General features: G+C 46.1%; 1 protein-coding gene across 1 annotated transcript in view; it reads right to left on the bottom strand.

Moving 5' to 3' along the window:
• rasa1a (RAS p21 protein activator (GTPase activating protein) 1a) overlaps nt 1-22637 on the bottom strand; it is a 32038-nt gene that overhangs the window by 1618 nt on the left and 7783 nt on the right. The window contains exons 4-25 of the mRNA XM_076271358.1: nt 15403-15555; nt 13696-13831; nt 12797-12867; nt 11541-11658; nt 11316-11347; nt 10083-10135; nt 9708-9858; nt 8054-8132; nt 7701-7824; nt 6714-6870; nt 5932-6019; nt 5553-5633; nt 5120-5277; nt 4904-4980; nt 4431-4603; nt 3440-3599; nt 2250-2392; nt 1822-1937; nt 1290-1376; nt 780-847; nt 375-463; nt 138-215 (exon numbers count right to left, since the gene is read on the bottom strand). Of these exons, the coding sequence (XP_076127473.1) occupies nt 138-215; nt 375-463; nt 780-847; nt 1290-1376; nt 1822-1937; nt 2250-2392; nt 3440-3599; nt 4431-4603; nt 4904-4980; nt 5120-5277; nt 5553-5633; nt 5932-6019; nt 6714-6870; nt 7701-7824; nt 8054-8132; nt 9708-9858; nt 10083-10135; nt 11316-11347; nt 11541-11658; nt 12797-12867; nt 13696-13831; nt 15403-15555 (2392 nt within the window). The remainder of the gene's footprint in view (nt 1-137; nt 216-374; nt 464-779; nt 848-1289; nt 1377-1821; nt 1938-2249; nt 2393-3439; nt 3600-4430; nt 4604-4903; nt 4981-5119; nt 5278-5552; nt 5634-5931; nt 6020-6713; nt 6871-7700; nt 7825-8053; nt 8133-9707; nt 9859-10082; nt 10136-11315; nt 11348-11540; nt 11659-12796; nt 12868-13695; nt 13832-15402; nt 15556-22637) is intronic.

Below are 22637 nucleotides of genomic sequence, written 5' to 3'. Positions count from 1 at the left end.
CACACACACACACATACATACATACATACATATTACTACTGGAGCAGCAAGATATTTCACAGGGATTGGTTTTTTTCCATGAGCAAGAACTAGCAACACAGTCTGACAAATGGACAGGAAAAGGAGATCTGACATACACCCAGCTCATCCAGGAACATGATCATTCGATGTTTGTTGTTCTTGATAAACGGATTCACTCCCTCCATGTATGGCTCCTAGAGACAAACACAAGCACCAATCCTGCTATTCAACAGCACCCTTAGGAGAAATGTCCAAACATTCACTATTCATTTCGAGGTATGAGGTATAGTATACTCAAAAACGGTGGCCTAGTCCACTCATGAGTATTGACCCTGATGCCTGAGGGATTGTACCTTGGCGCCAAACTCCACCAGGTTGGCAAGATTCTGGACAGACTTGGCAACCAGGGTGAGCGTCCTGACTGCCGTGGCGGAGGGAGGATCTACAATGATGAAAGAACACCAATCAGACACGCATCTCGAACAATTAATATGGGGACACCTTGCAAGTACTCAGAGTTACTCTGTTCAAGTATTGTGATAGATTAGTGGATATTAGTGGTTGACATTTCCAAACTATACCACTAGCTTGCATTAAAAGAATACACCCAGTGCCATTATTGCTCTATTCTAACACCTTGTTTGGATGTTGACTGGTGTGTTTCCCTATCAATCTTATGTTACAGCTGATCAATCAACTAATCTATTACATTTTGGTGGAATGTGGAAATGTCAGCCAATAGCAGGAGCTGAACTCACCAGCGATAATGTTGAACAATCTGGGGTTGAGAATGGCTGGACAGATGAGCCGTAAGAACACAAAGCCACTGCAAGAGAGAGATGATGTCATCTGAGTTGATACCTTTACACTACACTAGGTACAGGGTGCTCACCTTTCTTCCAAATTAAAATTCCAGACTTATTCCAAAGGGATTTTCTTCTTTAAGACCTCTATTTTTTTTACGTTTTCTACAACATCTTTTTTTTTCTTTTAAATATTTTTATATTTGTTGAACACTGTCAACTTTTTATATACAGTATATATTGCTAAGCAAAACTTGCTGATGACTTGCATCCCGCATAAAAACAAACTCAACCAAGTATGACCACAGAGGTTCTCTTGTTGCATGTCTCTTCATAAACAGCCTAGCCTGGGTGCCTGCCGAACCTAGCCCCGCCCACAACATAGTATTTTGAGTATGACAACGTCAGGCTATAAACAGCCTATATTAGCTTCTTAAAAAAGATGAAGTCCTTGTGGTTCATTACCTGACTACTCTGGTCCTCATGGTGGTGTTGGTTGGCCACTTCTGCTGCACAGACTTCTGCAAGCAGCCGTAGATATACCTCAGTGTCCTGTTTTACAGGGGATATGGGAGAAGAGGAGTCAACAGTAGATCTTTCCTTTCCCCACAAACCAAAATTGTAACATATAGGTACATGAACCATACAGAACACACAGTGAGAGAGCGCTAACTTGAGGCTTCCTATAAAGTTAGCTAGTTGAGGCTTCCTATAAATGAGTACGGTATGTACAATTTTTGGCAGGGAGTTCTGGCGGAATGTATGTTTGTCTATGCTTTGTGAGGTGGCAAACGGGGAGCACGGTGGGCCACCCACAGCATGCCAACTTCGTTTTCTCCTTTGGCAACTCGCAGCAACCCCGCTGATCACACATTTGCTGAGGAATTACAAAGTCTCCCGACTTGGCGCTCAGGCCACTGACGGACTCCGTGGCTCATGTGGGAAGGGTGTAATGAGGTGAGGGCAGCAGAGAGTTGTGGGGTGCGTCTGTGCTTACGGTGGTAAGATCTCGGCGGCCATGAAGATCTTCTCCACCAGCTCGGACAGGATGTTGAGGAGCTGTGCCAGGTTCAGGCTCACATCCTCGTTCTTCTCCAGCTTGGAGGGGTTCAGCTGCGGCCATGGGGTATTTACACAGTTAGGAAGAATAAACAAGGGTGTATGCCATATCAAAATATTGTATCTTAGTAGTGAGGACATGCATGTAAGGGACAATAATTATATGTTTGTCTTATGACAAAGTACAGGTCAAATTAGTCAATGTTACAAAAAACACAAATATTTATGTGTAACATCACAGACCAAAGAATATATGTGAAATAGCCTTTGCTAAGAAGTTAATCTGCATAGGTAAGAGAGACAGGAATCAGGAAGACAAACTCCTTCCTCCCATGGCAGAGGTTGCCATGGTGGATCGAGGCTCACCTCGCAGGACTGCTTGCTCTCCATGATCCTGAGGATGGTGTCTTTGAGGGCGTGGTGGACGAAGGGCGTGGCCGTGGCCTTCATGTACTGCTCCATCAGCGTGCTGGCCAGGGTGGTGGCACGGAACAGCGTGGTGGCCTCGTCTTGGGTGGCACAAAGAAGGGGGGGGGGGGAGAATAGTGGAAAGTGTTGGGCCACTTAAAAGGGCAAAATTCATGGCACTCAAAACCATCATGGCAGCGGAGCACAGGAGACCAAGAGATTCAGTCAGAGTTCAGACGTGGAAGAAGTGTCTGGATTCACAAGACTTCTCTGTGTATGTTGTTTTGTAAACATGTAAGCACCCCAAAAAACACTAGATCATACATCTGGACAACTCTCAAAAGCAGCAGATCATCGTGGCATGTAGACATAAAAGAGCATACAGGCATCATGATATTGGAACAAACGTGAACACTGAACCAATGTACGATTGGGTCATACAGTAACATCAAACTATGTGACTGCAACACACAACAGACAGAACATGCATTCAATTCCACCTTAAATGTGATGATTTAACTGAAGTCAGAGCAATCCTTCTTCTCTACACACGCCATTTGACATGCTTCCAAAAACCCATACTTTGTAAGTGAAAATGATGAGTCATTTACCCAAGTGCGACATGGGGTATGACCACTTGGGAAGAGTACAAGTTATCACATTAGCTGACATTATAGGCCACTGAATGGAGTGATGGATGGCCCACCATATGGCCATAGGGAGAACGCGCTTGCCATTGTCATCTGACCACAGCCTCTCCAACCGAGAGAGCAACAGTGTGTGAGCGAAAGAGAGGGTAAGAGAGAAAATGAGAAAGAGGGAGAGAGAGAGAGGAGAGAGATAGAGTGAGCAAGACAGAGAGAGAGAGAGAGAGAAAGAGAGAGGGAGTGTAATTGGACTGGTTCAGCAGTGGCAGACGGAGCGCACTTATGGCCGTTATAAACGGTGACCGGTTGGCTGAAGTGGCTCGTTAGGGGGGAGGCACAATGAGCAGCCCTGAGGGGAAATCCCACGAGCTCTCAAACATCTGTTGGCCCTGAAATATTCATCTGTGGACAAACAGCGGCGGGTGACAATGCTCTGACAATGTGTGTGTGTGTGTCTGTGTGTGTGTGTGTGTGTGTGTGTAGTGGGAAGGTCCTGTTTACCTTCCATGCTGATTTCGCGGTCATTGAGGGTCCGGAGCAGGGGTGCCTCTGCCCGTTCGTGCCTGAAGATGCGCAGCAGGATGCTGGCTAGTAGGCTCCGGTCCTGCCCACAGACGTGAGCCAGCGCGTAGATCACGTGGAAGTCCTTTTGCAGGATGAGCTGCGCAAAACAGCACACAGGACACAGACTCCAAAATGAACACAAAATGAATAAACAACTGTGTGAATGGTGAAATAAACTATCTGGTCTGTATTAAGATTGCATATTAGATTGATATTGAGATGCATTCCAGCCATATGTGGGGAGCTAATTAAGGCATCTCTGACTTACTTATTTATCCTGTGAAGCTAAATGTGCAGATGCATTCTCAGCCAAGATTGGGTTCCATCTGTTGTCAAGCTACAATAATGGGCTATTCTGATGAGTTATTCTGACACATCAGCTGGCACACTGCCCATCTAAACCTTTTTTTTTTTCTTTTGTGATACATCTTGTAACCTAATGGACATGTGTAGTAGATTAATTAGTTGATTGTTGCCAAAGTGGGTCTTCAAAGACTGAAACATTCACTACGTTTAGTGGTTTCAAACCTAAATTCAGATCAGCTTGTGCCCACCTCCTCTCTATTGGACCATGCAGTCTACTCCTCTACACTCAGTCATGCTCATATAAGACTGTGGTGCGTGCTGACCTCCAGTGATCCACAGATCCAAACATATAACCTAACAGTTATAAGACTTGACAGACTTAAATGTAAATCGATGAGGTCAATTCTGACCAGGAAGGCTCGCTGTGCTCAATACAAGTCCCTCCTGAACAAACTGCTAAACTAACTTGAATGTGTGAGGCAGAATTCTTGATTGAGCATCATCTATGATGCATGCTTCATTTCATCCATGACAAGCTGTCCATCACGATTGATTGTGGGAGTGTGGTGTAGTGGAGTCGGAGGTGGCCTGCTGAGTAGGGTGGGGTGGGGGTGTAGCGTACCTCTTTGAACTCGCTGTACTCCTCCTCGGGCATGATCTTCTCCATGGAGTAGCGGGCGCGCACGCGAAGCGAGCCCGGCTCGATGCCCTTCAGCGGGATGTGGGAGCTCAGTGGGAACCACTCGTCGATCATCTGGCCCCGCTGCAACCGGTTTAGCTGACACCGCATGAACACTGAGGAGCAGACGTGGACACACACACACACACACACACACACACACACACACACACACACACACACACACACACAAATATGAGAGAGAGAGAGAGGGAGAGAGGGAGAGAGAGAGAGAGAATTGGTATACAAATGTATTTTTCAACCAGCAGAGCTTACTGTGGAATGTTTGCAAAGTCAACACCAGAGGGCAGTGTTGAACAATGAATGAAAGAGTGTAATACGCTCAGCCCAAACAAAAACACAGGCTTTTGAAGAACACAGAAAAAGAGATTCAAGATTCCAAATGATGCACTCACATATATCACTCTCCTTGCTTTTCTTGGTTTTGTTGCTCAGGCTGATCTCAAACCTGTTGATTTCACTTGACAGATCACTGGAGGGAAAAGAAAAACAAGTCATCCATTATTCACCAGCCATCATTTCTTTATTCACCAAAAGTAGTTGGCACTGAAAGCGAACACCCAGAACACGCTGAGGGGGCTACACTGGGGTTGTGTGGCGGCTGGACTCACTCGAAGATGAACTCCTCCGTGAAGACGGGGTTCTGGCCCTCTCGGTGGTGCGTCTTGGCCACCTGGACGCTGTTCAGGTAGATGTTGCAGTAGGGGTTGGTGAAGTGTTTGATGGGGAGCTTATGGGCCTCCTCCACATACAGCATCAGGCTGCTGACCTACAGGGGAGGACAATAATACAGGGAAGAATTAGAGTGGCGTGTGTGTATGTGTGTGTGTGTGTGTTTTATGATGGGGCGTGTGGGTATGACTAATCTGCATGCATGGATCTGTGTGTGTGTGTGTGTGTGTGTGTGTGTGTGTGTGTGTGTGTGTGTGTGTGTGTGTGTGTGTGTGAGTGAGTGAGTAAGAAAGAGAGAGAAAAAAATAGTGAGAGAGATAGAGAGAGAGAGAAAGAGAGAGAGAGAGAGAGATGAGAGGTGAGGTGTTGTACCTGGCGAAGTCTCTTGTTGGAGGTGGACTGTGTCGGTTTTCTAAGGTTACTACAGAACGTCTGTAAGCATTTCATCCAGTCCTGATAGGGACGAGTTAAATAGAAGGTTAAGCCAAACAAACACACACAGAGATAAAACACACAAACACACATAACATCCTATCCAATTACAACATAAACAAACACACTGTATGGAGACAAAACATCCAAAACACACACAAATACAGACAGACAGACATACACACACACAAGCACGCACACACACACACACACACACACAACCACACACACACACACACACACACACACACACACACACACACACACACACACACACACACACACACACACAGGTTATGTGGGCAAGAACAGGACAAACCTGTGCCTGTTCTGGAGTGTCTCCTGCAAAGTAGAAAATGTACTGCTCCTCGCTAAAGTGCTGAACCACAATCTGGAAACAGTTTGGCCTGCAGGAGAAGGGGAGGGGAAAAGACTTCATGCATCAGGTAATGGGAGAACAGCTACAGTACATACGGCTGTGCAACGCAACACACAACAGGCACACAAACAACACAACACAAACACTTCCAAATCCAATGCTGGGGTCAGTGGCCAGTGAGCCAGCTGACTCCAACCCGTGCCTCAACCCGTCTTACCAACAGACATAAACAGTAGAAGCGACAAAGAACCTTCTAGAATTGTAGCGAGGATTCTCTTATAGTGTCTCTCTCAATGTGACATGAGATATTGTGTCCTGATTTTTTTGCTTTTTAACCAAGTCATTTTATTGCTTTTTTTGAGTGCCTGTTGACCAGGGGCTTGGTCTCTCTCAGTTCCGGCTGAGTTTCATAACCAGAAGCAGTAGACCGTGCAATAAAAACACAGCACAGGCAGAACCCAATTCTCTGTCTCTGTCTCTCTGTCTGTCTCTGTGTCTGTGTCTGTGGTTAATACATAAAATACCTCTGAGGGAAAGTTTTCAAAATCTGACCAAGCGAAGCAACAATCTCTTAAGGAAATGTCTCAACGTTTCAAAGTGTGTAGCTGTTCAGTGGCTGACAATGAACACATCCTCTTAGTAAAGGTAAAGCAATGTCACACAACATAATGGGGGATGGACAGTGGTGGTCAGTGGTGTCCAGAGATGGCCGTCCTCCTCACCTGCCAAACAGACTGTCGTGGACGCCATAGACGGAGCACACGCTGAGGTCGATCAGCCCCTTGGGCTTGGTGGCTCGCTTCTCGCTTTCAAAGTAAATGAGCTGAGCGTCGTTCCCCTCCAGGATGAAGTAGAGGTTTTTCCAGCGCTTGCCTTTACCTGTGTTTTGGGACAGGAAAGAGATCAACAAGAATATAAATTAAACTTGTCTTGAACTTGAACTAGGAGTGCCTGTGAATACCAATGCCAATGTTTGGAAGGGGCTTAAGGTAGACAGAACAGCAAAGGTGTTAGATTGCGGAACATGTGTGAATAATCCCGTATTAATGCGACTCTCACTGGGCTGAGACAAAACAAACTCATCTGCATCAATATGAGTGTTTGCATTTGCAGTGGGTAGCAGGCAGTCATAAAGGTCATCCATTCAATGAGGTGCTCTGAAAGAAGAGCGCATTAAAAAGTCCACTTTGTTTTTGTGTGTCTATGTGTGTCTGTGTCTACTCTATATGTGTGTGTGTATGTGTGTACACTTCCTCTCTCTCTGAGCCTCTTTGAACCATGCTGGCTGAGTCAGCTGAGATGATCAAAGACAGCAATAAAGATGTGGGGGCTTTCTGTAAGTACTATTAGCATAAGGCCTTAGTCCTCTACAAAAGAGGAGGGAGCCTGCTTTCATTATCACTTATCACACACACACACACACACACACACACACACAGTGGGGACAGGGAGTGGGGAGAATGCAAATATGAGGGTCCATTGCTTGAAAGATCTTTTTGGGGTCATGTTTGTAAGAAAGTTCCTTCATATTGCGCAACTTCGAGAGCGGTTCTAGCCTACAACATTCCTCTGGTTGGCAAGTAGCCAGGTTCCATCGACAGTCTTGTTGGCATGGTTTGCTACAGGACAGTAATACTGTTGCCATGTATGAATGTTTTGTCCCCGAGTGGCTGGGATGCGTTTTCCAGTGCAGAGCTGAGGGACTGTACCTTTGTTGAACAGAAGGTATCCTTTCTTGACAATGTTTTTGTAGAAAGCGTCTTTCGTTTTCCGTCGAATAGTGTTATAAATCTCCCTGCCATCCACCAGGTCAGAGAGGACTTGTTCTTGGTGCTGAGCAACGGCGACGTCATGATGGATAACAAACAGACGCACGCACACACACACACATAGAGAGAGAGACATAGACAGAGAGAGAGAGAGAGAGAGAGAGAGAGAGAGAGAGAGAGAGAGAGAGAGAGAGAGAACAACAGTGTTGGTGATGGCAAACGAGCACTAGAAGAAAAAAAAAAAGCCGTGACTTGAAAGTAAAGCGTCCTCCAGCCCATAATTCTCCACCCACCTGCACCGACACTGGATCCCTCAGGGTGTAGCCCTCCACGATCTGCTCCTTCTTATAGTGGTCCATGATATCATCCACGCTGCCAAGAGAAGCATTAAGGGAGAAGCCATTAGAATCCTAATGCTGCTGGCCGAGGCCCACGGTCCCGAGATGGTCCCCGACACACACACACACACACACACACACACAGACATTAATAACCCCGCTAGACAACCCACAGCAAAGCACCAGCAGCAGTCCAAAACCACTTCCCAGAATGGCCAGATAAAAGGTTTGGTGAGGTGTCTTTGGGAAGATAAAACAACTAAACAAGCAAGGGGTCCCATTTTGCCGTGTCGGTTTACAGATTTGACACACCAGCGTGTTAACAAATAATAATAATAATAATAATAATAATAATAATAATAATAATAGCTTAAATGTATATAGCGCCATTCAGGATACCCAAGGTCGCTTGACAAACAAAGGGATAGGTAGGGAATGGGATGGGTAGGGAATTAAAGTGTGCTGGGAACCCTACTGCATGTGGGATTTGACTGATTTGTGGGATTGGAAAATGTGTAGTACACACCATAGGTACACAAACGCAAGGTTGCAAGTGTTCTAACACTGCACCAAAGAGACACATTGTCCAGGGTGGCAGAACAGTCTTCGGAAATGTAACATCCTGTACTGCCCATAGTATCCACTCTATTTTGTCAGTGTCCTTCTCTGTGGCATGATGACATGCTCATTGGACTAGCCAGAATAGTCACCTGTGACAGGTAGAAAAAGACACTGTGGGCCAGATGTACGTACATTTGCGAACGTATCGTTATCAGTGTCATGGACACACCGCAGATTGCGAACGCTGTCAGACCCAAGTTTCCGTCATATTTATCAATCGTTCAATCCTTAGTGTAAACTGCGCCTTTCTCTGCCTTTCTCCGCCCATAAACGCAATTTAAGAACGTCCACAACTGAATGGCAGCGCCCACATACAAGTGCAGTTGAATGAAGTTAACTGATGACAACATTAAAAAGAATCAAATGTTTACGATCATGAAATAATACTATACATGATAAGATGTCAACAAGCAGGGAGATAATAAAGATCAGTAATTCTACTCAAACTACTTGTGCACGTAGGCTATGGAAGATTGGTCAAATCTAGCAAGTAGTAAAGTTTAAGTGAATGACGTGAAAGTGAAAGTAAGACATTCAAGGCCAACGAAAGTTAATGTTGCTTTTGATAGTACAAAGACTTACAAAACTGGTGCTCTAAATAGCATTCTGTTGTCTTTGAAAGGTTCTCTTATTGACGCATTGAACTGCAATTTGGATTAACACCTGCTTTTACAAGGCGGAAGTATTTAGGCGCATAATAGAGGTGCGCTTTCAGGAGCAGTCTTTGTAGTACATACCGTGGAATACATAATTAGGCGCTCTTTACTCTTGCCCTCCCATCTTTTTACGCTAAACTCCCACTTTCCCCTGGATCCTCCCATGAATGCATATGCATGACATGAAAAACGCAATCTGCCACTTTCAGCTCCCGCAACAGGCAGTTTGCGCTTTTACATCATTGCGAAACAAATACGCCTGAAGTGGGCGCAAAAGCGTCTGGCCCTGTGTTGCACTGCACTTAACGTCTTGTCATCTTAAGGGGACATACCTGTTGTAGTACCTCCCTCCCATCATGTACTGGTTGTTGGGAGTGGGGCTGATCTTAAACCTTTGGATGTTCTCATTGGTGCGAAAGAAGAGGGAGTAGTCCCCTGGCGTGTTGTCCGACGGTCTCACCAGGAAACTGCTCACTTGTCCCACTGAGGGAGATAAATAGAGAGAGAAAGCACAGAAAAGGGAGAGAAGGATGCTTCATTCAGTATTTTATTCTAACACCAATTTGAAGAGAACTACATTCACATAATATCATGATTAAATAATAAAAGAAATACATGGGTTGGTTTCTTGCACAATTTGATTTAATTCCTGTCCACCTCCTGAAAGTCATTGTAAGTGGTGAATCAGCTAAGTTTTTTACTGGTACCTGTCATTAGCAAGTTGTAGGCCTCTTGTTTGCTGATCTTCCCATGATACCAGCTGATGCAGAGATGAGGGGATGACAAAAGGGGTCAAAAAAGAGAGAGAGAAAACAGAGGGATCATGAGCACGAGTTGAGCGGAGAGAGTTGGTGCTGTCGGCAGAATCAGGGGCAGAGGGTGAGTCAGCGATGGCGGAGTATTCTGCTCAGCACCCGCAGCACTCTGGCGCTCTGACGTTGTTCTTGCTCACGCACACACGTGAGAGCACTACACCACGCACACACACTTAGACACACAAAACACACACATACACACAGACAGACACACACACACAGATCCACACAACTATTTATAACAACACACACACACACACACACACACACACACACAGATCCACACAACTATTTATAACAACACACACACACACACACACACACACACACACACACACACACACACACACACACACACACACACACACACACACACACACACACACACACACACACACACACACACACACACACACACACACACACACACACACACACACACACACACACACACACACACACACACAGCTCTAAAGATACACAAGCCACTGAAGTGGAAATCATTACTGACAAATCAATGTGAAGTCAGCTAATAAAGGCCAATCAGACTGAAGCGTGTTTGTGCACACTGTCATTTTCTGCATATCGGTTTTGTCCCTGTTTATTTTTCCAAAATCACATCAGCTATGGCTAAAGAAAGAAAGAAACAAAACAACCTTCTTAAGGAGGATGACTGTGGATGACGGCTCTGAGTATAACCCCTTTCTGTAGGGGATTGGGGAGAATGACTAGGTGCCCGTAGCAAGGCATCAAAGAAGGCGCCTGAACTGAAGAGATAACCGAAACAAAAATAAAGAACACAGCTACGATGCTCCAGCGAATACAGCCAATGAAGTTGTATACTGTGTTCAACCAGCCAGCTGTATGCAACCAATCAAGCAACTGCACTTCCCTTCTTACAAGTTCATTTATTTTTCTTCTCAGAGCTAAAATATTACAGCAGGATTTTGCACACAAAGAAACATGCAGGCTACATCGCTCTTATTTACAGTCAAACTGCGGAAATCAACATAAGTACACATACAAAACAAGGCAGAGTGAAGTCTGTGCCATTTCTAGCCAACGTGGAACACCCCTTAAGTGTGTGTTTGTTTATGAGCCACACAAATGGATGAATGCACTCACATTTTCCCCTCGTGAGGATCCTCTTCACGTCCCTACGGAGGGAAGACAATGCAACAATGACACTTCAGATGGGAACCTACACCTGGGTCTGGTCTTTATGCTTGAAAGTGTGTGTGTGTGTGTGTGTCTGTGTGTGCGTGTCTGTGTCTGTGTCTGTGTCTGTTTATCTGTTTCTGTGTGTGTGTGTCTGTGTGTGTGTGTGTCTGTGTGTGTGTACACACTCACCACCTCCTCCACCAGGTCGTCCACAATCAGACCCTGCTCTTCGGTGCGCACATTGGTCACCCACATCCAGCCGTCATCCAGTTCATTGTGAACGATAAACATGTCCTCCTTCAGGAAACTGCAAGAACATACCAGCATGTAAGTATCTCATCGTGTTCATAACTCTAAAACAAGAGACGGAGAGGTCACACTTGAGGTCATAATTGAAATAAATATCCAATTTTAATCTGAATACAGAGAATTTGGAGGGTCACATTATATACTGTTTTTTTTCTTGCAGTGTCAAGGACTTGCCTACAGGGATCAGTACTGAGTCAAACATCATATGAAACGGCCAGACATCTGCTTGGTAAGTAGTGATGTTGGGCTTTTTTTTATGTTTGCTAGGTTTTGTTTTCCTTTGTTTATTTGTTTAGATGGATAACAAATGCCAGTGAATGTGTTACGCCCCAGGACTGGACAAGATCAAACAGGAGATGTATCCGACACCAAACACCAAGGGCATATCTGCCCACCGCGCATTTTAACAGGAAACAGAGGAGGGCTGAACTGGTCAGTTCACTGAGGTAACGGATCACAGCGGGACCAGATTTGAACCACTGAGCCGGAGATAGGAGAGGCCTGCACTTGGACGGGAAACTTCATCCCCTCCTTGGCTTTGGGGGTTTGGCAGAGGCCGACCCCGTAATCAGAGCACACGCAGGCTGACATTACGCACTGGAGTCTCAGGTCGGGAAGTATTTGGGAACGAGAGGGAAACCTCGTCAAAGCTGTGGCTCTGACGCACAAGCCCAGGCCTATTCACACACACACACACACACACACACACACGCACACACACACACACACACACACGCACACACACACACACACACACACACACACACACACACACACACACACACACACACACACACACAAAAACCTGCTCGCCCAGTGAGAAACAACTACACTCTGTGATGAAAGAGTCCTTGCTTGGAGTCATGTAAAATTTAAAATGACAATGATTGAAAATTACAAAAAAACAGCAAAAAAAAAAAGAAAATAGCTAAATAGTATAAAAAAATAAAAAGATCAATAAAGGAAAGTCAGATCGTGACTGGCTTCTCATTGAAACTAATAGCTCAAATACTGTAGCTTTGAAGTGGCGCTTAGGGAGACAGATGAAGAGAACAGCAGAACATCAGACAAGCCAACATGTGCATTATGTCTGATCTAAAGGCTTATACAGGCCAGACAGGTGGGGTGGACAGTACCTGATCTCATCGGTGTCTGGCACTTTGGTGTACGGGAGGATGGCCCTCACTCTTCTCCTGTCTTCCACGGGCTGCAAACACACACACACACACACACACACACACAAACACACAAACACACACACACACACACACACACACACACACACACGCAATCAATCACAAATATAAACAAACAAACAAGGTATACATAGAAACACACACATAAACTGAATGATCTTGATGAGTTACTGATTTGCGAGAGGCCTAGCTTCTTTCCCAAATTACAGTTGTAACTGACGTGCTATAAAGGGGTCGCTGAATGTACACATATAAATAGACAGTTTCACGCAGGATAGATAGGAGATAAATGCTGTGAAGTCCTTCACACATGGTGCGCTTGACTTCCTCTGACAGGTGAAAACCAATGAGATGTGTGATGTCTGTGAGGAAGTGAGAAAGAGAGAATGAGTGTTGAAAAAAGGGAGACAGAGGGAGAGAGAGATGGCCCAGGGAGAGAGGGAGAGAGAGAGAGAGAGAGAGATGGCCCAGGGAGAGAGAGAGAGAGAGAGAAAGAGAGAGGAATGAGAGAGAGAGAGAGAGATGGCCCAGGGAGAGAGGGAGAGAGAGAGCGAGAGAGATGGCCCAGGGAGAGAGAGAGAGAGAGAGAGAGAGAGAGAGAGAGAGAGAGAGAGAGAGAGAGATGGCCCAGGGAGAGAAAGGACAGTGGGTGTGACGGACTGTACAGAACAGGCATTGAGAGATGTGTGCAATAAGGACTGGAGTGAAGTATCTGGAGGGAGATGGAGAGTGTGACAGGAAGAGAGAGAGAGAGAGAGAGCGAGAGAGAGAGAGAGAATGTGTGTGAGAGAGAGTATTATCGTGAGGGCTTTTCACAGTGCCACAGAGAGAGCTCTCACCTCTGGAGGGGCCACCGGCGATAGCAGCTTTTCCCCTTTCAGTAGGCAGGACACGTAGCTGTAGTAGCCGATAAGGTCTGAGAGAGACGAGAACCGCCGCCCGCCGATATAATAGTCGCCGCACATCGCAATGATCCTACGGAGATCACACACACACACAAACACACACACACACACACACGTTGAGGATTTACACACATGCACTCATTGACTTCTTGCTCTCGTCAACATGTGCATGATATATACATACATAGTATGGTATTTAAAGTACATATAGTGCAGTCGAACATTAACATATCAGTGGCTACTGAGTCAAGATGCATATCAAGATGGTGGAATAGAGCAGTTCACTGGCTGGGCTTTTGCTCTCTGAGCTGCAGGTGGCTGAGGTAACGACCATCACACTGGCCTCGTTTTAGTCACTTTGAACGGGGGCGTCGGAAGTGGCCTGTGAGGCCATGTGGTGTAGGAGTGTTTGTGTGTGTGTGTGTGTGTGTGTGTGTGTGTGTGTGTGTGTGTGTGTGTGTGTGTGTGTGTGTGTGTGTGTGTGTGTGTGTGTGTGTTTTACACATGCAAGTTCATCTCTTATTATAACTAGGCACAACTAACCCTCTATCCATCTCACACGTGTTTAAAATCTGTCTTATCACCTCCATCTCTCACTGGTCTAGGAGCAGAGGTAGGCAGAGAGAGGTAGAGACAGAGAGAGAGAGAGAGAGGGAGAGAGGGAGAGAGAGAGAGAGAGAGAGAGAGAGAGAGAGAGAGGGAGAGAGAGAGGGAGAGAGAGAGGGAGAGAGAGAGAGGGAGAGAGAGAGAGAGTGACAGAGAAAAAGTAAGTCAGAGAGAAAGTGGCTGAGAAAGAAAGTCAGTCAGAGAGAAAGGACCTCTCTCTGAATGAACACATCCTAAAGCCGTTAGCCTAAACATCTCTATTTGCAACTGTCGCCTGTGTTTAAGGTTTTATATCACGCTGCGTAATGTTGCGGCCTCGCTGCCAAGTGCTTGTTTTGCTAAAGCCACTCGAGTTCTCTCCAGCCAATCTCTTCATCATGAGTGTAGCCATAAAGGCTGTGTGGTGGTGGCGGCGGAGGCAGCAGGGTGTACTCAGCCAAAAACACTGTGTCACAGTAAAACACAGCCATCGCCGCCCAGCAGAACAGGCAACTCAAGTGACCTCCACGTACAGTACAACACAACACAACACACACACACACACACACCAACCCACCCATTGTAAGCTCCATTTCATCTCGCTGATGTTTCAGCCTCCGTTTGTGTACACACACAGTGGTGTGACTAGAGAAATAGTAGCTTACGAATGTGTGTGTGTGTGTGTGTGTGTGTGTGAGAAATAGTAGCTTACGAATGAGTGTGTGTGTGTGTGCGCGCGTGTGTGGGTGTGTGTGTGTGTGTGAGAAATAGTAGCTTGCGCTGTAAAACAGTGACATGTGTGCTGCTGCGCAGAGGCATGTTTGGTGGAATATTGCCATGTGCTGCAGAACAGTGGCCTGTTTGATGAATGAGCTGTGTGAGTTGTACAGCAGTAGTGTGTTCTGGAGAACAGTGCTGGGTTGTAGAACAGGGACGTTCTTTATTGAACAGAGACTTCTGTTTAAGAACCGTAACACGGGGTATATGCTGTAAAATGTGTGTTGTGTGTGTGTGAAGATTTGGTCTCACCTGTAATTGTGTGTGTGTGTGTCTCACCTGAAGTGGTTGACCACGTTGGTCATGCTGAGAAAGGACAACACAAAGGAGCCGGGCCGCCGGTCGCTCTCCCGGATGAGGTAGCTGCCTGGCGTGCGGGCCTGGCGCAGTCGCTCCTCCGCAATTGTGCGGTCCAGCTTGCCATGGTACCACCTGTACACACACACACACACACACACACACACACAATTAAGACCATGAGAAAAACACAAGCATCTGTAGGGGATGTAAGAGCCCTTGCCCGCCAGTGCACATGCTTTGAGGTTTCCTTTATGTTAGCAAACACACAGGCACTGTTCTTGCTAGCTGTCACTGTTAAAGCCTCATCATGCACTCTATGCCCTGAAAATACACAGACAATCAAGACAGTCGTCCAGTCCTGGCTAGACATCCTGCTTCATTTGGAAGAGGGAAATGTATTTACATTTTTACTGAAGAATTCAATGCCAAAAATCCCAGTGATGGGGACAAATTAAAACTAAAACAACTAGTCTACCACAAGTGAGATAGAGGGAGTCAGAAAGAGAAAGAAAGAAAGAAAGAAAGAAAGAAAGAAAGAAAGAGAGAGAGAGAGAGAGCGCGAGAAAAATCAGGGCAAGGAGCAACTGTAAAGGCAAAAAGGCTTTTAGCACGATGACGGCGGCCGAGGCCATTAAAATCTTGCTGCTCTCTAAATTAAACAGCAGCCTCTTCTAACAACATTGCTGAAAATTTCAGCAGAACCCCCTCCCTACAGAGCCTCGGAGAAGGAGAGGGGGAGAGAGAGAGGGGGAGAGAGAGAGGGGGGGAAGAAATGAGAATAGAAACAGACAAAGGCAAAGAAAGAAAGAAAGAAAGAAAGAAAGAAAGAAAGAGAAAAGTGCTGAGAAATTAACACATACTCCAGATTTAGCACCTTACGCCTACAGAGAGGAAGAGAGAGGGAGCAAGCGAGTGAGAAAGAAAGAAAGAAAGAAAGAAAGAAAGAAGGAAGGAGAAGAGAGAGAGAGAGAGGTATAAAAAGCATAAATGGGGAGGAAAAATGGGATGGAGAAAAAAAATGCTCTGGTAAGACGAATGGGATGCTGCCGAAGCAATTTTTTTTCAATGCCAGCTTTAAAACATGGGCCCTGTCTGGCTTAAGGGGAATGGAGTCTCCACAGCACTTGTTAGTTAGAGGCAGAGACACAGAGAGAAAGCATGAGGGAGAGAAAGATAGAGAGAAGACCAACAGAAAATAATGAAAGAAGAAAGAGAATCGGATACAGAATAGGAACACAATATATAAAGAAACAGAGGGAAAAGGGAAGAGAGAGGGGGAGGGAGAGGGAGACCTCAGCACTGGAGAGGAGAGGAGAAGAGAGGAGAGGAGAGGAGGAAAGGGGAGAGGAGAAGAGAGGAGAGGAGAGGAGAGGTGAGAAGAGGAGCAGAGAGGAGAAGAGAGGAGAGGAGAGAAGAGAAGAGAGGAGCAGAGAGGAGAGGAGAGGAGCAGAGGAGAGGAGCAGAGAGGAGAGGAGAGGCGCAGAGAGGAGAGGAGAAGAGAAGAGAAGAGAGGAGAAGAGCAGAGAGGAGAGGAGCAGAGAGGAGAGGAGCAGAGAGGAGAGGAGAGGAGGAGAGGAGAGAAGAGAAGAGAGAAGAGCAGAGAGGAGCAGAGAGGAGAGGAGTGAGGAGAGGAGAGGAGAGGAGGAGAGAGGAGAGGCGCAGAGAGGAGAGGAGAGGAGAGGAGAGGAGAGGAGGAGAGAGGAGAGGAGAGGAGAGGAGAGAAGAGAGGAGGAGAGAGGAGAGGAGCAGAGAGGAGAGGAGAGGAGGAGAGAGGAGAGGAGGAGAGAGGAGAGGAGCAGAGAGGAGAGGAGCAGAGAGGAGAGGAGCAGAGAGGAGAGGAGAGGAGAGGAGCAGAGAGGAGAGGAGAGGAGGAGAGAGGAGAGGAGCAGAGAGGAGAGGAGGAGAGAGGAGAGGAGCAGAGAGGAGAGGAGCAGAGAGGAGAGGAGAGAAGAGAAGAGAGACGAAGACGGAGAGAAAGATGGTGGGATGGGGGAAGGCTGTGCGAGGAATGGATGAGGGAGATGTACAGTAGGTGAGTTGCATCAATGGAGAGGCAAGCACTGAAAAACAAGATGAACATTTAAGGTGGGACAAGTAGGAAAAAGTGACAGAGGAAGGAGAGAGAAAAAGAAAAAGAAAGCAATTACAAGAGAGAGCACATGTTTTACTGTCCTGTGCTGTATTTAACGTACCCGTGTGTGTGTGTGTGTGTGTGTGTGTGTCTGTGAAGAGAGAGAGAGAGACATAGAGTGGGCTGCTCTGGCAGTGAGGCTGCTTCTGACAAGTGTGGCGGCGGACACAGAGCAGACGGCCTAGAGGCACACAGTCTGACTGCATCCCTGCTGACACACACACACACACACACACACACACACACACACACACACACACACACACACACACACACACACACACACACACACACACACACACACACACACACACACACACACACACACACACACACACACACACACACACACACACACACAGCAGAACCTGTCCATATCTTTCCTCCACTCACTCTTTCTCTCTCCCTTACACACACACACAAACAAACATATGGCACAGCACGACACACTGACAACTACACTGACACTTCCTGTGGAGTGAAGACACTGAGAGAAGGAGAACCACATGTGTCTCTCTTCTAAGCCGCAAAGCAGAGGAGGCGTATTTAAAAATACTGTACATTTCAAAAACTTGCAAGCTCACACACAAACACAGACACAACGACACACACACATTGGGGCCGGTTTCACAAAAATAGACATTACCTATAGCTTAGCTCTTGACTATCTGAAGTAGGACTATTAGTGCAATGAATTTTGGATAGAAAAAAAAAAAACATGGGCCTCCTGAGTAACCACATCTAACCAACTCGACTCGATTTTACCCAAGCAGAACAAGGTCAAACAAGATGAATAGAGCACATATGTCTTTACAAATTACACTTCAGATGTGGTATTTTCATCCTCTACAATTTATAGGTTTTCTTTTAATGTTTTTGTTTTAGATAAGCTTAGAATAGGCTAGGCTAGGCTAGGTTACAAATTTCCAACTGAAATCAGTTGTGGAATCAATATAACATAGTAAGATAACATAGTATAGACCTAAGTTAGCCTGGGGGTAAGGTGTCTAATTATTTTGGTCTAAAATAGGTCAGTCTTTATTTTTGTGAAACAGTCTAACTTGCATTAGACTAGTGCCGGTATATGGGCAGAATTAAGACTGGTCTAATATAGACTAGTCTAAAATAGCTTTGTGAAACCGGCCTCTGGGTTTGAGTCTGAACAATGAGCTACTTGCACAAAAGGCTCTCAATGCGGCCGCGTTGTTTCCGGTGGAGCGTTAACTGTGTTGTAACAGCATCTTCTGTTATATTCTGCTCCTTACATCTTCACTCCAACACTGAATATCTTGTTTTCCCAATAATAAATATTTTAACACGCAAAAATCCTTCTTTATCGTAACGTGTTGATTCACTAGATGCAACACCAAACCGGGTCCGCGTAACACTAATTACATTAACAATAGCGGCAGGTTCAAACACACCTGGCTACAATAGAAACAAACGAGCCGTACGTGCAAAGAGCCTATTGCATGCACTTGGGTTAGTGAGACCTTCAGTGATGCGGGACAGCAACCGAAACCTGCAGCACTGAGCAGCCTCCGTAGGCCTCTCTCTCGCTCTCACTGACCTGACTTCACTTCTACTACTACCTCAAAAAAAAAAATCCCCAACACATCCATGCACCGCCGCCATAGGTCCTGCACTATTAAATTCACAAACAAACAAACAAACAAGGGTTGACTCAGACTGGGCTGAGACGTCACTGAGGTCCACGCACGCACGTACATACGCACGCACGCACAAACACGAAAGCCATCACAGGGCTGAATAAGGGTGAGGTTATGATTTAAGTTATGCAAGTTGTGCAGGGTGTTAAAACTCAAGGTGTGAGTGTGTGTGAGTGAATGAGTGAGTATGAGAGAGAGAGATGTAGAGAGAGAGAGGAGGGGATGGAAAATCTGAATGAATGAATGCACAAGATGCGAGAGGAGCCTCTCTGCAAGTCTGAATGTGTGTGGGTGTGTGTCATTTCATTTATCTGTATAAGGGAGTCTGTGTAAGGGTGACTATGTACGCGGGTGTGTGCACGTGTTAATGGCAAGCAAAGACTCCCTTAGACCAGTGTTTCTCAAACTTTTTCAGACCAAGGACCACTTAATCAGTAAAAAAAGCCTCACCGACCACCTAGCTAAAAAAAAAAAAAGTAGACCTACTTCAACAGTAAATCACACAATAGGCCTACTCACTGAACCACCTTGATTGTCTTTACACCTTTGCTTATTGTGTCGGAGAATATATATGTTTTAAACTAGCATGGCTTACATAGACACTAGGCAGTGTTGCAGAAATGTTTGGATTTACATACAAGTTGGTTCAATATTGCAAACAACTCATCTATATTATATCTTACCACGTCTGCTCATGGACCACTTGGGCTAGCTTGCGGCCCACACTTTGAGAAACACTGCCTTAGACCATTGGGCAGAGCATGAGCCAGCCAGCATAAGACCATTGCCCCCTGCTCCCCGCCCCTCACCCTGACTGACACCCAGGCAGCAGTGCTACAGATCAGCTGTGCAGCACAGTACGCCTTACTGACTGACTGACGGCAAGCACAGTGGAAAGGAAGGAACTCTACTGCAGGGCGTAAATTATTCTGAGCTGTCGGTGAGAAGACGTGCATAAGCTAGACGCGTACATGTACAGCTTGACGTCACAGGGCAAGTGAAACATGCTCTGAGTGTGTGTGTGTGTGTGTGTGTGTGTGTGTGTGTCTGTGTCTCTCTTGTGTGTCTTGTGAGATGCAAAATGCATTATCTTTAAGAGCGCAGCAGAGAAGGGTGGTGAGTGGGTGGGTGGGTGGTTGGTGTGTGCGTGTGTGTGTGTGTGTGTGTGTGTGTGTGTGTGTGTGTGTGTGTGTGTGTGTGTGTGTGTGTGTGCTTCTGCTTCTCCTGTCCCATGGAACCAGCACTAAATCTGCTCTGCTCAGGCCGTGCCACTAATGGCCTTATGGCACAGAAAACAGATTACATGAGTCAGGCTCCCCTGCACTGTGGTCTCCCAAGAATCTGCCCTTCTTAGCAGGGCCCCAGAAGACCCGCTAACTGAAAAGCCTGTTGTCGTCAGCAGCAATGTCTTTACACGTCTTTCAAACCCTCTGTCTCTCAGAAAACTCTTGGACTTCTATTTGACTTTTATATTGCCTCTTGATCACAGCCTCCCTGGGAAATGAAATGTGTATGCTTTCACATTTCTGTTTATGTACTGTGTTTGTCTGCATGTGTGTGCACACACACGCACCTTTGTGTGTGTGTGTGTGTGTGTGTATGTGTGTGTGTGTGTGTGTGTGTGTGAGAGAGAGAGAGGTCTCAGCAGCAGCAGGAAATGGGCTGTGTTGCGCTGCTTTCACCAGTCTGAGGAATGTGATGGTCATGTCGGAGCATGAGCCAGAGTGGTGACGTCTTCCTCTCTTCTCCCTCTCTTCTCCCTCTCTTCTCCCCTCTTCTCCTCTCTTCTCCTCTCTTCTCCTCTCTTCTCCCTCTCTTCTCCCTCTCTTCTCCCTCTCTTCTTCCTCTCTTCTCCCTCTCTTCTCCCTCCCAGGGTCAAAACATGCATGGCTTCCCTCTAGGCAGGGCCTAGTGCTGAGTCTTCCAGTTCAGGGTTTGAATCGAAACAAACCCCAAGGTGTTCTCTCTGAGCTCTGAGCATTCGAAAATGAAACTGTAGAAAAGTGTGAACTATTTTTTTTTTTTTTGCGTACTCTGCACATGCTTAGCCCATATGTGCAAGTGTACTCCTAAGCAACAACTAATGTAGAAAATGTGTCTATCTGTAATTCCTGCAAGCCAGAAAAAAAAAAACGAGTGAAAAAATGTGTGCTCTCAGCGAGCTTCAAGCTGCTTTGGGCAACTTCAAGTCACTTAACATGGGGGGGGGAAGGCAAAGGTACGGTAGTTACACCAAGCTGTCAGAAACTACTGAGACACAACTAGAGTGTTGAAGCGAGCACATGGAACATTTGCATGAATCCGTAGGAAACCACTTCTCACACAAACACACACACACACGTACGTACACATGTGCACAGACACACAGAGTTTCCTCCATGCACAGCAGGTAAGCTCCCGGAGGGGTATCACCTCCTCCAACTTGTCTGGTCACATGGCTCCCTCTGTACTGTCACAGGAAGTCATCTAAGCCACATGAGAGGGAGCGAGCGAGAACGAGAGTGAGAGAGAGAAAGAGAGAGAGAAACACCTCTGCCATGATGGGGATGCAAAACAGAAGCTGTGTACTCACTGCAACACTAAAAACACACTCACCAAGGGACAGACAGATGAGGAAGGGGAAGAAGAGATGAGAGAGTGAATGGTTGTGGTGGGGGGGGGGGGGGGGGGGTTGTGTTGATAGGAAACAAGTGGGCTAAAAAGTTTAAATAACACGGTGGCGTTCTATTTTTCTTCTGTATTTTCTCCCCTTTCCCTTCCCACAAAATGAGGCAGGCCACTGTGGCGCGTTGCATGCCAGATTAGAAAACATCGGCTCATTGCATGACACGGGGCAGAGTGTGTGTGTGTGTACAGTGTTTACAGCGTGTGTGTGTGTGTGTGTGTGTGTGTGTGCAATTAATGTCTTGTTATACATCTGGGCCAAGCCATACGTGGCAATGCGGAGCCAAGCAACACATGTCAAACAGAAAGTGACACACACTCGAGTGAATGGCGTGTTAGGCAGCATGAAACGGATATCTGTGATATCAGGAAGGTGGGGGTGGAGGTTGAGGGCATTCATCACAAGTCCCATTCAATGCAGCCTCACGTTTATCTGAATAAGTAAATAAGAAAATACAGCCTAAAGATGGACTCCATGCCATGCTCAACAAAAAACATCAGCACTAGCACTTGTTTGCCACTCAGCTCACTTATTTTTTTAAGTTTTCAATCATGATATAGCCATTAAAAATAAAGGCTTTCTGTAAGTTTTTAAAAAAAAGAAGAGTGCCCTGGATTTTCTTTTTCCTTCATACATCAGCACTACTCCGAGTCCCTCTAACAACAATGAGCCCGGAGGATGTACATAAGGGTGCCAGCACGACACAGTGGGTGCCCACTGAAGTGTGCCACAACAACACATGCCCCCA

This window comes from Alosa pseudoharengus, unplaced genomic scaffold, assembly GCF_046254945.1.
Source record: "Alosa pseudoharengus isolate Yale_2024_CS ecotype anadromous, Long Island Sound unplaced genomic scaffold, YU_APseudo_1.1 YU_APseudo_1.1_scf_6, whole genome shotgun sequence".
In the NCBI taxonomy this organism is placed as follows: Eukaryota; Metazoa; Chordata; class Actinopteri; order Clupeiformes; family Clupeidae; genus Alosa; species Alosa pseudoharengus.
Note: the sequence above shows the minus strand (reverse complement) of the source record. Positions and strands in the feature narration are given on the sequence as shown.